General features: G+C 45.1%; 1 protein-coding gene across 9 annotated transcripts in view; it reads right to left on the minus strand.

Moving 5' to 3' along the window:
• Positions 1–493: 493 nt before the first annotated feature.
• The window catches only part of tead4 (TEA domain transcription factor 4), a 31627-nt gene continuing 16574 nt past the window's right edge, over positions 494–15546 (minus strand). For 5 of the 9 annotated variants that reach the window (XM_021567791.3, XM_090204284.1, XM_090204295.1 and 2 more), the window contains 6 exons: positions 15280–15341; positions 14977–15107; positions 14453–14626; positions 8154–8294; positions 3308–3460; positions 494–1213 (listed from right to left, as the gene is read on the minus strand). In XM_021567791.3, the coding sequence (XP_021423466.1) occupies positions 1100–1213; positions 3308–3460; positions 8154–8294; positions 14453–14626; positions 14977–15107; positions 15280–15341 (775 nt within the window). In that variant the 3' untranslated portion in view covers positions 494–1099. Of the gene's footprint in view, positions 1214–3307; positions 3461–8153; positions 8295–14437; positions 14627–14976; positions 15108–15279; positions 15342–15546 lie in introns of all 9 variants that reach the window. The other 4 variants (XM_090204255.1, XM_090204243.1, XM_090204262.1 and 1 more) reach the window with 1 other exon arrangement.

Genomic DNA, 15546 nt, shown 5'->3' on the forward strand with positions numbered 1-15546 from the left:
TTAGGTTGAGTAAGTTAGACAAGCGTAATGAGTAACAAACCTGCTCTGTGCAACGTTAGCTTTATCTTTGGTTGAAGAACAATGTCGAGCAGCCTCTGAAAACAACTTCCTCCTGATACTATCGTTTTTTTTTTACTAACCATTACCTCTCCTCAGTAGCAGCTGTTGCTCTCTCGTTGAGGAAACCCCTCAACTGTATTTTAGACATTTTTAGATCATGAAAGTTTACGAGCTAGCTAGCTGTGTTGTTTTCATCACGTGCTGCATCAGCGACAAAAGCATTTGTATTTCTATTTTTGGATCCCCATTAGCTATTGCCAAGGCAACTACACAGCTCCTCAGCCTGGAGACCGGGAAAATTAAGGCAGTATCCAGTTGCATGGACGAGTAAAACATTTGAACTCTTGGTCAGACACAAGTAAAGGCATTTTGCGCTATCGCCACCTGCTGGAGTGGTGTGAGACAAAGTTAGTTCGGGCATTTAATTCCATAATTTAAACCAGGTGAATACAATATTTATTTTTAATTTTCCTGTTATTTTCCATTGGGATTCTTTTTCAGTGAAGATGGGTACTGTACATGACATTTATACTCATAACACAAATATTGGCACCAAAAACAATGACATGGATGTGCAGTCTTGGGGTTGAAAGTTCTTTTTCTGTCCTCTTGCCCTCTTTTCTTTCTTCTGTGTGCAATATACATTAAGTCATTAGGTGTCGCCCATGGACAACCAAACACAATCCTGCTCATGCAGCTGCATAAAATAAAATAAATCAAACAAGCAAGCACTAGTAAAATGAGATGAAAATCAACGTTCTCATGCATCGTCTTGACGTTTGGCTTCTCTGGTACATATAGATATACCACAATGAAGGTTCCCACCCTCTGCTCCTCACATCACACAGTAGTAAAGTTCACTCTAGCTCCCAATACTCTCAATCCACCTTTTCCACAGTCGTTTCACTGGGCAAGCAACTCTCCTAGTGCTTCTTTGGGTCCTGACAGACAATTGTATGGTGCTTGCAGCTTATAGAGGAGATTGTCCAACGTTGGGTTTGTTGTTGTGCTATATAGTGGTTCTGTCCACAGGGCTCTCTCAGTCTTTGACAAGCCTGTAAATATGGTGCTGGGCTCCATGCTCACTAGTAGACACCTCAAAGACATAGGCTATACACAGCAGGGTCTCCAGTGTGTCCCTGTTGGTCACCACCTAAAGAGAGACACACACATTGTCCTGTTATACCACCACTACAACGCACACTTCCTTTGTGAAGAAATAACAAATCAAATGTTCATTCTTTTGCATACAGGTGGGTCTCAATTCTCACTAAGAACATGACAGAGATGTAAAGCGAACTACACAAATTTGAATTGTCAAAAATGTATGAGCTCCTTCAGAGAATGATACTGTCACAATTTTATTCCCCCTAGCACTGAATGAAAAACTTGTTGCATCATGATCTGTAGCATTGATACAATGTGTGTGTGCGTGTGTACAAATACTCACACCCTCATGACCCTGCCTAGAGGACACCAACTCACGCCTTAGTTTAGCACGTAGCCATCCCAGGCTTGCTGTATGGAAAAGATGCTATCTGCAGTGGCGTAAAGTACCTAAGTCGTTTTTTGGGGTATATGTACTTTACTATTTATGTTTTTGACAACTTTTACTCCACTACATTCCTAAAGAAAATAATGTACTTTACTCCATTTTCCCTGACACCCAAAAGTACATTACATTTTGAACACTTAGCAAGACATTGAAATGGCCCAATTCACACACTTATCAAAAGAACATCCCTGGTCATCCCCACTGCCTCTGATCTGTCAGACTCACTAAACACAAATAATTTGTTTGTAAATGATGTCTGAAGGTTGAAGTGTGCCCCTTGCTATCCGTACATAAAACAAATTAAAATAATAATTGTGCAGTCTGGTTTGCTTAATATATGGAATTAGAAATTATTCATACTTTCACTTTTGGTGCTTATGTATAATGAACAAAAATATAATCACAACATTTCAACTGTTGGTTCTGTGTTTCATGAGCTGAAATAAAAGATCCCAGAAATGCTCCATACGCACAAAAATCTTACTTCTCTCAAATGTGTGCACACATTTTTACACATCACTGTTAGTGAGCATTTCTCTTTTGCCAAGAAAATCCATCCATCTGACAGGTGGCATATCAAGAAGCTGATTAAACTGCATGATCATTACACAGGTGCACTTTGTGCTGGGGACAATAAAAAGCCACTAAAATGTGCAGTTTTGTCACAACACAATGCCACAGATGTCTCAAGTACTGAGGGAGTGTGCAATTGGCATGCTGACTTGAAGAATGTCCACCAGAGCTGTTGCCAGATAATTGTATGTTAATTTCTCTACTATAAGCCACCAACTTCATTTGTGAGAATTTAGCAATACGTCCAACAGGCCTCACAACCGCGTGTATGGTGTTGTGTGAGCGAGTGGTTTGCTGAGAGTGCACCATGGTGGAGGTGGGGTTATGGTGTGGGCAGGCATAAGCTACGGACAACGAACTTAATTGCATTTTATCGATGGCAATTTGAATGCACAGCCATACCGTGAAGAGATCCCGAGGCCCACTGTCATGCCATTCATCCGCCGACCACCTCATGTACACAATTCCTGGAAGCTGAAAATGTCCCAGTTCTTCCATGGCCTGCATACTCACCAACTGAGCATGTTTGGGATGCTCTGGATAGATTTGTATGGCAGCGTATTCCAGTTCCTGACAATATCCAGAAACTTCGCATAGCCATTGAAGAGGGGTGGTACAACATTCCACAGGCCACAATCAACAGCCTGTTCAACTCTATGCGAAGGAGATGTGTCTCACTGCATTTGGCAAATTGTGGTCCCACCAGATATTGACTGGTTTTCTGACCCACGCCTTTACCTTAAGGTATCGGTGACCAACAGATGCATATCTGTATTCCCAGTCATGTCAAATCCATAGATTAGGGCCCAATGTATTTATTTATTTGAGTTGACTAATTTCCTTACATGAACTCAGTAAAATCTTCAAAACGGTTGCATTGAGCATTAATCATTTTGTTCAGTATATATTTAAAACCAAATACTTTTACTCAAATAATACTTTACTGGGTGACTTTCGCTTTTATTTGAGTCATTTTCTATGAAGGTATCTTTACTTTTGCCACCACTGGGTATCTGTTTCCCTAGATGTCCAGCTATCCCTGTCCAGAAATATTTGAATCCTTATTGTATGAATTATGTATAGAATATTTAAAATGTGCATTTGTGTGTGCTTGTGTACCTGTAGGATGGTGAAGTTCTCCAGTACACTGTTCATCATGTACTTCTCTGGCAGGTGTTTGAGCTTGTGGATGAAGTTGATCATATATTCACACAGTGGGGACCGGTGGATTCTGAACACATACCGCCCATTCTCAAACCGTGCATACTCCGTCTGGGGAAACAAAATATATCCAAAATATGATTTACATTCATGTTTTTTTTTTAAACTATTTTCTACATTGTAGAATGATAGTGAAGACATCAAACTATGAAATAACACATATGGAATCAAGTATTAAATCAAAATATATTTTATATTTGAGATTCTTCAAAGTAGCCACCCTTTTCATTCTCTCAAACAGTTTCATGAGGTAGTCACCTGGAATGCATTTAGATTAACAGGTATGCCTTGTTAAAAGTTAATTTTGTAGAATTTATTTCCTTCTTAATGTGTTTTAGCCAATCAGTTGTGTTTTGTGACAAGGGTCAAGAAGCCAGAGTAATGGACATTAAACCAGTGAAAATATGTTGATGAGTATGATGAGTCTAAATTTGAGATTTTTGGTTCCATCCGCCGTGTCTTTGTGAGAGACGCAGAGTAGGTGAACGGATGATCTCCCCATGTGTGGTTCCCACCGTGAAGCATGGAGGAGGTGGTGTGATGGTGCTTTGCTTGTGACACTGATTTATTTAGAATTCAAGGCACGCTTAACCAGCATGGCTTCCACAGCATTCTTCAGCGATACACCATCCCATCTGGTTTGCACTTAGTGGGACTATCCTTTCTTTTTCAACAGGACAATGACCCAACACACCTCCAGGTTGTGTAAGGGCTATTTGACCAAGGAGAGCGATCGAGTGCTGCATCAGATGACCTGGCCTCCACAAGCACCCGACCTCAACCCAATTGAGTTGGACCGCAGAGTGAAGGAAAAGCATCCAGCAAGTGCTCAGCATATGTGGGAACTCCTTCAAGACTGTTGGAAAAACATTCCAGGTGAAGCTGATTGAGAGAATGCCAAGCTTGTGCAAAGCTGTTATCAAGGCAAAGGGTGGCTACGTTGAAGAACCTCAAATCTAAAATATATTTTCAACACTTTTTTGGTTACTACATATGTGCTATTTTAAAGTTTATATGTATTCACTATTATTCCATAATGTAGATAATGGTAAAGACAAAAAAAAAATCCTTGAATGAAGTGTGTCCAAACTTTTGACAGGAAAAAATTTGAAAAGTTAGAGTGGGAGATAAGATTCCAGCTTCAGTGAATTTTGCAATTAGTTCCAGTCACTGGCAGCAGAGAACTGGAAGGAAAGGCTGCCAAAGGAAGTGTTGGCTTTGGGGGTGACCAGTGAAATATACCTGCTGGAGCGCGTTTTACGGGTGTGTGTTGCTATGGTGACCAGTGAGCTGAGATAAGGCGGGGCTATACTTAGCATAGACTTATACATGACCTGGAGCCAGAGGGTTTGGCGATGAATATGTGTAGTGATGGCCAGCTGACGAGAGCATACAGGTCGCAGTGGTGGGTAGTATATGGGGCTTTGGTGACAAAACGGATGGCACTGTGATAGACTACATCCAATTTGCTGAGTAGTGTTGGAGGCTATTTTGTAAATGACATCGCCGAAGTCAAGGATCAGAAGGATAGTCAGTTATACGAGGGTACGTTTGGCAGCATGAGTGAAGGAGGCTTTGTTGCGAAATAGGAAGCCGATAATAGATTTCATCTTGGATTGGAGATGCTTAATGCGAGTCTGGAAGGAGAGTTTACAGTCCAACCAGACACCCAGGTATTTGTAGTTGTCCACATATTCTAAGTCAGAACCGTCCATAATAGTGATGCTAGTCCGGCGGAAGGGCGAGGGCAGCAATCGGTTGAAGAGCATGCACTTAGTTTTACTTGCATTTAAAAGCAGTTGGAGGCCTTGGAAGGAGTGTTGTACGGCATTGAAGCTCGTCTGAGGTTTGTTAGCACAGTGTCCAAAGAAGGGCCAGATGTATACAGAATGGTGTCGTCTGAGTAGAGATGGATCAGAGAATCACCAGCAGCAAGAGCGACATCATATATACAGAAAAGAGTCGGCCCGAGAATTGAACCCTGTGGCACCCCCATAGAGACTGCCAGAGGTCCGGACAACAGGCCATCCGATTTGACACACTGAACTCTATCTGAGAAGTAGTTGGTGAACCAGGCGAGGCAGTCATTTGAGAAGCCAAGGCTATTGAGTCTGCCAATAAGAATGCGGTGATTGACAGAGTTGAAAGCCTTGGCCAGGTCGATGAAGATGGTCGGTGATCTGTTTAACTTGGCTTTCAAAGATTATAAAAAGGCAGGGCAGGACGGATATAGGTCTATAACAGTTTGGGTCTAGAGTGTCTCCCCCTTTGAAGAGGGGGATGACCACAGCAGATTTCCAATCTTTGGGGATCTCAGACGATACAAAAGAGAGGTTGAATAGGCTAGTTACAGGGGTTGCAACAATTTCGGCTGATCATTTAATCAAGCCCAGCTGACTTGTAGGGATCCAGATTTTGCAGCTCTTTCAGACCATCAGTTGTCTGGATTTGGGTGAAGGAGAGGCGGGGGGGGGGGGGGGGGGCTTGGGCAAGTTGCTGCAGGGGTTGCAGAGATGTTGGCCAGGGTAGGGGTAGCCAGGTGGAAAGCATGGCCAGCCGTAGAAAAATGCTTATTGAAGTTATCGATTATTGTGGATTTATCAGTGGTGACAATGTTTCCTATCCTCAGAGCAGCTGGGAGGAGGTGCTCTTACTTTACAGTGTCCTAGAACTTTTTGGAATTAGTGCTACAGGATGCAAATTTCTGTTTGAAACATATCGCGAGAGCTTTTTGACGCTAATGCAGAACACCACAGGATGTTTTTGTGCTGGTCAAGGGCAGTCAAGTCTGGGGTGAACCAAGGGCTATATCTGTTCTTAGTTCTATGGGGTTTCATTTCGTGGTATCCAATTGTTAGTATTCACTATCTTGTCTCATCGCTACAACTCCCGTAAAGGCTCGGGATCTCTCCCGAGGTCGAAAGCCATGCACCCTCCGAAACACAACCCAACCGCACTGCTTCTTAACACAGTGCGCATCCAACCTGGAATCCAGCCACACCAATGTGTCTGAGGGAACACCGTGCACCTGGCAACCTGGTTAGCGTGCACTGCGCCCCACAGGAGTCGCTAGTGCGCCCCACAGGAGTCGCTAGTGCGCCCCACAGGAGTCGCTAGTGCGCCCCACAGGAGTCGCTAGTGCGCCCCACAGGAGTCGCTAGTGCGCCCCACAGGAGTCGCTAGTGCGCCCCACAGGAGTCGCTAGTGCGCCCCACAGGAGTCGCTAGTGCGCCCCACAGGAGTCGCTAGTGCGCGATGAGACAAGGATATCCCTACCGGCCAAACCTACCCTAACCCGGACGACGCTAGGCCAATGGACCTCCCGATCGCGGCCGGCTGCGACAGAGCCTGGGCTCCAACCCAGAGTCTATGGTGGCACAGCTAGCACTGTGATAGAGTGCCCTAGACCACTGCACCACCCGGGAGGCCCAGTTCTAAAAAAAAAATTATGGGGCATGCTTATTTAAGATGGTGAGGAAAGCACTTTTAAAGAGCAACCAGGTATCCTGGGCCAGGTTGATTAGAAAGGCCTAATCGCTGAAGCGTTTGACAGTGATGAGGGGTGGTCGTTTGACCGCGGACCCATTACGAATGCAGGCAATGAGGCAATGATTGCTGAGATCCTAGATGAAGACATCAGCGGTGTATTTAGAAGGCAAGTTAGTCAGGATGATATAAGAGGGTGTCCATGGTTATGGATATAGGGTTGTCCCTGGTAGGTTCCTTGGGACGTGACCAGTGAGTCAGGGTGAGGAGGAGTTAAGTGGTGTCTTGTGAATTGTTTGGCCGTCTGTTGTTGTAAATTATTTATGTACTGTAAACCTACATGTATGTCTGTCTTTATCTACACATCTATGGTATGTATTTTGTACTGTATATGCATATTGTATGTATACTAGGCTTGGGCGAAATACCGCTTATACCGGGGTATTTCGAAATACCGATGTGATTTCCAATACCGCAAAAAATAAACGGTATTCAAAATCATACCATCGGTATTTCAGGGGTGGGTGCTAAGCCACTGCTTATAACTAACTATGAGTTAAGTATAACTATAAGAAATCTAAGATGTGTCAAATAAATGATATCCAGCTCAGGCCTCTAGCTATGCATTTGGTTTGCTAACTTGCTAAGTGGTTAGATGTCAAGATCAAGTTTCTTGTTTACAGCAGACATTCAATCCCCTCCTGGATCAAGATCCCTGTTGCCTTAATAGTTTTGTGCGTAACATAAAAAAATGAATAAAAATAAAGTTTAATAGCGTTTAATCCTTTATTTGTGTTAAATCCACTTCAAATAAGTGTAGATGAAGGGGAGGAGACAGGTTAAAGAAGCCTTGAGACAATTGAGAAATGGATTGTGTATGTATGCCATTCAGAGGGTAAATGAGCAAGACAGAATATTTAAGTGCCTTTGAACGGGGTATGGTAGTAGGTGCCAGGCACACCGGTTTGAGTGTGTCAAGAACTGCAATGTTGCAGTGGTCCACCACCCAAAGAACATCCAGACAACTTGACAACTGTGGGAAGCATTGGAGTCAACGTAGGCCAGCATCCCTGTGGAACGCTTTCGACACCTTGTATAATCCATACCCTGACGAATTGAGACTGTTCTGAAGGCAAAAGGGGGTGAAACTCAAAATTTGGAATGTGTTCCTAATGTTTTGTACACTCAGTGTATACTGTATGTATATTTACTAGATCTCTATTCATGGACCTGGAACAATCAGTTGTTTCTCGCTCACCTCTACTTTCTCCACCACCTGCTTTCCAAAGGAGCAGACCTTGGTGGAGGAGGTGATGATCATGTTCTCAGAGCTCTCGTACTGACTGGACACGCCGTAGAAGAAACTGCTGTCGTCCTGCAGGTTGGCACTCAAATCAGCCTGCACAGAGAGATAGGAACCACACAGTCAACAACAACAGATCAGCCTGCACAGAGAGATAGGAACCACACAGTCAACAACAACAGATCAGCCTGCACAGAGAGATAGGAACCACACAGTCAACAACAGATCAGCCTGCACAGAGAGATAGGAACCACACAGTCAACAACAACAGATCAGCCTGCAGAGAGAGGAACCACACACACAGGCAACAACAACAGATCAGCCTACAGATAGAGGAACCACACCCAGGCAACAACAGATCAGCATGGAGAGAGCGAGGAATCACACACCCAGGCAACAACAGATCAGCCTGCAGAGAGAGGAACCACACACCCAGACAACAACAGATCAGTCTGCAGAGAGAGGAACCACACACCCAGTCAACAACAGATCAACCTGCAGAGAGAGGAACCACACACCCAGGCAACAATAACAGATCAGCCTGCAGATAGAGGAACCACACACCCAAGCAACAACCTTCCAGTCCCTCCCCCTTTTCTTGGCATACACATGGTTAGCAGATATTAATGCGAGTGTAGCGAAATGCTTGTGCTTCTAGTTCTGACAATGCAGTAATAACCAACGAGTAATCTAACCTAAAAATGTCACAACGACTACCTTATACAGTGGGGCAAAAAAGTATTTAGTCAGCCACCAATTGTGCAAGTTCTCCCACTTAAAAAGATGAGGCCTGTAATTTTCATCATAGGTACACTTCAACTACGACAGACAAAATGAGAAAAAAAATCCAGAAAATCACATTGTAGGATTTTTTATGAATTTATTTGCAAATTATGGTGGAAAATAAGTATTTGGTTAATAACAAAAGTTTCTCAATACTTTGTTAAATACCCTTTGTTGGCAATGACAGAGGTCAAACGTTTTCTGTAAGTCTTCACAAGGTTTTCACACACTGTTGCTGGAAGGCACTGCTGCGCCTTCTTCACCATGCTGTCTGTGTAGGCGGACCATTTCAGTTTGTCCGTGATGTGTACGCTGAGGAACTTTCTCCACTACTGTCCCGTCGATGTGGATAGGGGGCTGCTCCCTCTGCTGTTTCCTGAAGTCCACGATCATCTCCTTTGTTTAGTCAAAATTGAGTGCGAGGTTATTTTCCTGACGCCACACTCCGAGGGCCCTCACTTCCTCCCTGTAGGCCGTCTCGCCGTTGTTGGTAATCAAGCCTACCACTGTTGTGTCGTCTGCAAATTTGATGATTGAGTTGGAGGCGTGCATGGCCACGCAGTCGTGGGTGAACAGGGAGTACAGGAGAGGCCTGCACTCCCTTGTGAGGCCCCAGTGTTGAGGATCAGCGGGGTGGAGATGTTATCTACCCTCACCACCTGGGGGCGGCCCGTCAGGAAGTCCAGGACCCAGTTGCACAGGGCAGGGTCGAGACCCAGGGTCTCAAGCTTAATGACGAGTTTGGAGGGTACTATGGTGTTAAATGCTGAGCTGTAGTCGATGAACAGCACTCTTACATAGGTATTCCTCTTGTCCAGATGGGTTAGGGCAGTGTGCAGTGTGATTGCGTCGTCTGTGGACCTATTTGGGCAGTAAACAAATTGGAGTGGGTCTAGGGTGTCAGGTAGGGTGGAGGTGATTTGGTCCTTGACTTGTCTCAAAGCACTTCATGATGACGGAAGTGAGTGCTATGGGGCGATAGTCATTTAGTTCAGCTACCTTTGCTTTCTTGGGAACAGGAATAATGGTGGCCCTCTTGAAGCATGTGGGAATATCAGACTGGGATAAGGATTGATTGAATATGTCCGTAAACACACCAGCTAGCTGGTCTGCGCATGCTCTGAGGACGCGGCTGTGGATGCTGTCTGGGCCGGCAGCCTTGCGAGGGTGAACACCTTTAAATGTTTTACTCACATTGGCTGCAGTGAAGGAGAGCCCGCAGGTTTTGGTAGTGGGCTGTGTCAGTGGAACTGTATTGTCCTCAAAGCGAGCAAAGAAGTTGTTTAGTTCGTCTGGGAGCAAGACATCGTGGTCTGCGACGGGGCTGGTTTATCTTTTGTAGTCTGTGATTGACTGTAGACCCTGCCACATACCCCTCATGTCTGAGCCGTTGAATTGCGACTCTACTTTGTCTCTATACTGACGCTTAGCTTGTTTGATTGCCTTGTGGAGGGAATAGATACACTGTTTGTATTCGGTCATGTTTCCGGTCATCTTGCCCTGATTAAAAGCTGTGGTTCGCTCTTTCAGTTTTGCGCGAATGCTGCCATCAATCCACGGTTTCTGGTTGGGGAATGTTTTAATAGACGCTGTGGGTACCAATGCACTTGCTAATTAACTTGTTCACCGAATCGGGTGCTTCCTGTTTTAGTTTCTGTCTATAGGCTGGGAGCAACAAAATGGAGTCGTGGTCAGATTTTCCAAAAGGAGGGAACACATATGCATAGCGGAAGTTAGAATAACAATGATCCAGGGTTTTGTCAGCCCGGGGTCGCGCATTTGATATGCTGATAAAAATTAGGTAGCCTTGTTTTCAGATTAGCCTTGTTAAAATCCCCAGCTACAATAATTATCTTGGTAGTTAATGCGGTCGGCATTTGATTGTAAGGAATTCTAGGTCAGGTGAACAAAAGTACTTGAGTTCCTGTATGTTATGATCACACCATGTCTCATTAGTCATAAGGCATACACCCCCGCCCATCTTACCAGAGAGATGTTTGTTTCTGTCGGCGCGATGCTTGAAGAAACCAGGTGGCTGTACCAAGTCTGATGACGTATCCCGAGTGAGCCATGTTTCCGTGAAACAAAGAACGTTACAATCTCTGATGTCTCTCTGAAAGGCAACACTTGCTCGGATTTTGTCTACCTTGTTGTCAAGAGACTGGACATTGGCGAGTAGTAAACTCGGGATCGGTGCACAATGTGCCCGTCTACGGAGCCTGACCAGAAGACCGCTCCGTCTGCCCCGTCTGCGGTGCCGTTGTTTTGTGTCGCCGGCTGGCATCCGATCCATTGTCCTGGGTGGTGCACCAAACAGTGGATCCGCTTCGGGAAAGTCGTATTCCTGGTCGTAATGTTGCTCTTATATTCAATAATTCCTCCTATTGTGTCAGGTAGGGTGGAGGTGATATGTAATGTAATAAAACCTAACATTTCCTGGGGTAACAATGTAAGAAATAACACATAAAAAAAAAAATTGCATAGTTTCCTAGGAAATCGAAGCGAGGCGGCCATCTCTGTCAGCGCCGATAAGGCATTAATCAAACAACCTGCCAGTCTTGAAGAGGAGATCTTTTTAGTTCGACAGTTCAATCAAAAATCTGAAGAGAAACTTGCATGTTATTTCAGTGGTAACACATCAAGCTTTCTTTCAGTAATGTCATGTTCTTCTCCTCATTTTAAGGAACAGGGAACGTGTGTGTGTGTGCATCTTAGTTGGCTTTCCAAAACGTATTTCTCCAGTGTGACAGCTCAACAAAGCCTGCGACTGATTCTCTGCAAAGCCCAGCAGCCTCTATTGCTGTTGCCTGTGTTGACTTAGCTTAGGCTGCCACCCCAGCCACTGCATTCCCAAGATGCTGTGTCTAGCTGTGGCGTTAGACTCGTCTGGGCTTCTCCGTCAGGTGCATCCAACCTCCTGTCTGTCTGAGAAAGTAGAATCTCCCCCCTAACGGTTAAGGGAAGGATCTGGGTCAAGGTAATCTGATCCTAGATCTGATTATAGATTTGGACAAGGTGTCATCTCTGTCATGGTAGAGAAAGACAGACAAACATTGAAAGGGCTTTACCTTTTCCCCTCTCAGGCTCTTGTCTCTAATTGGCCATTAATACAGCGCTCAGCCTCTCTTCATCGCCCTGCTCCTCGTCTTCATCTCTCGCTCCTGTAATTCTATCATTTGTCTTCATCCCCGGGGCCCCGTGACCCTCCCAGAACCCACGCTCCCCCTCTTCTTTAACAGCCTGCGAGGGAATTCATCCAATTACAATCAACAGCCCACAATTGGCTGATTAGATCAGCCAGGCCGGGCTCCTGTGTAACAATTTACAAGGGCCGTCTCAAATCGGATTCTCCGGGCACTTCAAAGGCGCTAGACAATACGTTAGGACAGGGCCATGGGCACTACGGGGGGAGCACGCTGGGCCGGCTGTGGAGCTGGAAATTCAATCTAGAATGCCATAGCTTTGGAGATGTGCAAGCAGCCTGTCACTGTCGCCATGACAACCGGCCAGAGCCTCAGGACGCCCCCAAGTCATGACCCGGCTGGCTGGATGCATGGATGGTTGATTGTGTGTTTTGTCATTGGTGCCATGAGGGTTAAGACAATTGGACCCACTATAATATGATGTGGTGAGGGACCTGGCGCTAGCAGCAGTCATATGGGGTTGTTTTCTCCAGTCAGTCTGAGCTAGCTGTATATTAAAATAAATAAATAAATAAAATATATATATATATATATATATATATCATGGGTGCACGAGCCCAACAGAGCACTGAAATTAAGAGGCTACCGTAATGAATGGCTTGGACATGTTCCCCTCCCTTTCTCTCCCACTTTCATGACATATGGCTGGGTCCCTCGCTCCCTCCTTCCCATTAACCCTGCATCAAATGCCATGGCTCTCAGCAGCTGCTTCTTCCAAGGGGGGAGATGGCGGCTTCATATGGGTGTCACCAATGTCTTATCTCTCAACAATAAATAAGGCTTCAGAGGAGCATGTGAGGGTGACTAACACCTCAAGTACAAGTTAACTGGAGGGGGAGATCGTTACGGGGGGAGGGGCACATTCTATATTTGGGAATGTAGAGTTGGGATGTAAAGGTGCGACTAAGTAATGTTTCTGATGCAAGTTATGCACATTATGCGCAAAGAAATGGTCAGAGAAGATGGTCACTCACTCTCTCACTGTGCATTCCCTCTCTCTTGGTTGGAGGGAATCTATAAATAAGTGGATGCGTGTGGGGTGGGTTCAGCCTAATAGCGAGTGGACAGGTGCCCAGGTTCAGGTTTCACCAGTGAAAGAGCAACCCTGCCACTCTCCTGCCCAAGGCTGCCGTCACACACACCACAATGTGTCCTCTATACCCGCTGTACCCATGGGCAGAAAACAGCCAGGTCTTAACAGATTACTTTTAAATTTGTTTCAAACAGAAATCGCTAAGAAATTCCTTTAGCTCCAGTCCTAAATCTACCCTAACACAGTTAAAGGCCCAGTGGAGTCAAAATTCTGTTTTCCATATCATATTGTACAACAGCTGATGAAACAAACTCTAAAAGTGTATATATTTTTATCAGGGTTATTTACTGCTAGTTGCTGGTTGAAAGTACAATCTACGCAGGACCTTCTAATTAGCAGATTTAGATGGGGGGGGGGGGGGGGGGGCTCTCCATGGTGACATCACCATGCGGTAAATTAGTTAATAGACCAATAACAAAGAGAATTCTAAACCGATCTGCCAATAACAGCTGGTTTTCAGTTTTCCCCTCCCCACTCAGACAGTCCTAGCAAAATGCTTGCTTAAGAAATAGTATTTTGCTAAAAAGCAATTTATGTCAATTTTTATGGAAATCTGTTACAGTAAGCAGGGCCGGATGAATGGCGGCTTACCGGGGCTGAATCCCCTTGACCCAGGCCCGTGGGGCAGCAAAAAATAAATACTGTTTTTTTACTGCACCCACCAACCTCAGGAGGATTCTGGGGGGACCTGCCTTAATTGGGTAACTGATTAATAAAAACAAAAAATGTAACTGCATAATAAATCAATATGACTGGTCAATTGTGTGAGTCAGGGGCTGGGCCCAAGCCCATAGGAGACCCAAGAGGCAAAATAACAACAAAAAAAACAATGATGTTATAATATATATACACATTTGAGTGATTCTCTGCTTTGCTTCTCTATGATTCTAGTCAGAACGCAGAAAAACAACCCATGTGTGGACCAAATAATTGATTCCCATCCAAAATTATATTTTCCCTAACACTAAACTGAACCCTAAACCCAAACCGTATCCCCTAACCTTAATTCTAACCCTGATGGTAACCCTAAACCTTAAATAGCATTTTTCCTTGCTGTAAGGACATCTGGTACCCAAAAGGATAGTTAAACAAAAACACACACGAACAGTGTCACACCTGCATGCACACACAAACACTATAAATTGGCCTCTAACACACACCTCGCTCTGACTCACCCAGAACTTGACGAGGAAGAAAGCGTTAGGCGGCCCCTTCTCAAACAACTCCTTCAGCCCTCCCTTCTTCTCAGGGAACTTGTCGTAGATCTGCCGGATGTCCACTGCCTCCAGGTACGGGTCACTGAAGGTGGGGTTGGACTGACCGATGTGCACAAACAGGTGCTTGTTAAACTGTAAAACAAAGGGGAGAGAGAGATGTTGATTACTAGCAAAGCGCTGCTTCAGTTCATGGTCAAGATGCTGTCATGGCCTGAGGAAGGAAGGAACACCTTTAGAAAGAGGCTTGTTGGATGAAAGTGAGATCTTTATTTAAAGCTGTATGTCGCACACTTGTACATTGATGAGATCAGAAATGTTGCTTACTAATTTGCAGTGCCCCTATTAACTAAGGCTGCGTTTAAAAAAAAGGCAGCTCAATTCTGATTCTGATTTTTCACTAGTTGTCGGTGTCAACGCAGCCTACGTGAGATGATTACGGAGGCTAATCAGGCAGGGCGAGGGGCTACTAAGTGACTACTCACGGTCTCTGGGTCCTGAGGCTGCTCCAGGAAAGCAGAGAACTCTAGCATGTGAAGCTTGGAGCTGGCGATACTGCGTCCCTGCCACGGGGGGGTGCCCGGCGACATGGACAGGCCCGCCGTGCTCTCATAGCCTGGTGAAGAGGAAGGGTGGGGGCCAGGGGCAACAAAATATACCAAAGGTTCATAAAATGTTACATTCTGTCTTTCTCTGAGCTCTTCATCGGCATCTTGTGTATTTCCTCACTTGCAGACCATGACAGCATCTGTCGACACATGGATGTGAGGGAAGCTGGGAAAACCCACCTGTTATGGGGGGCGGGCCGGACGCTTGCATGGCGTAACTCTGCTGGGAAAAGGGCTTAATGCTGGAGAGACGAGACAGGCAGTAGACACATTACACCCTCACCCACCTGACCCCGCGCGTACACACACACACACACACACACACACCTAATTGACTGACCCTTAAACACACTGGGGGCTCAGCTTCATCAACTAAAGTGCTTTTTAAATAAGATGTTTCTCATATTCAGTTTGGACGGATTGCGATTTCCATTTATTCCATTGCAG

Source organism: Oncorhynchus mykiss, chromosome 2 (assembly GCF_057628025.1).
Source record: "Oncorhynchus mykiss isolate SJ-2025 chromosome 2, ASM5762802v1, whole genome shotgun sequence".
NCBI lineage: Eukaryota > Metazoa > Chordata > Actinopteri > Salmoniformes > Salmonidae > Oncorhynchus > Oncorhynchus mykiss.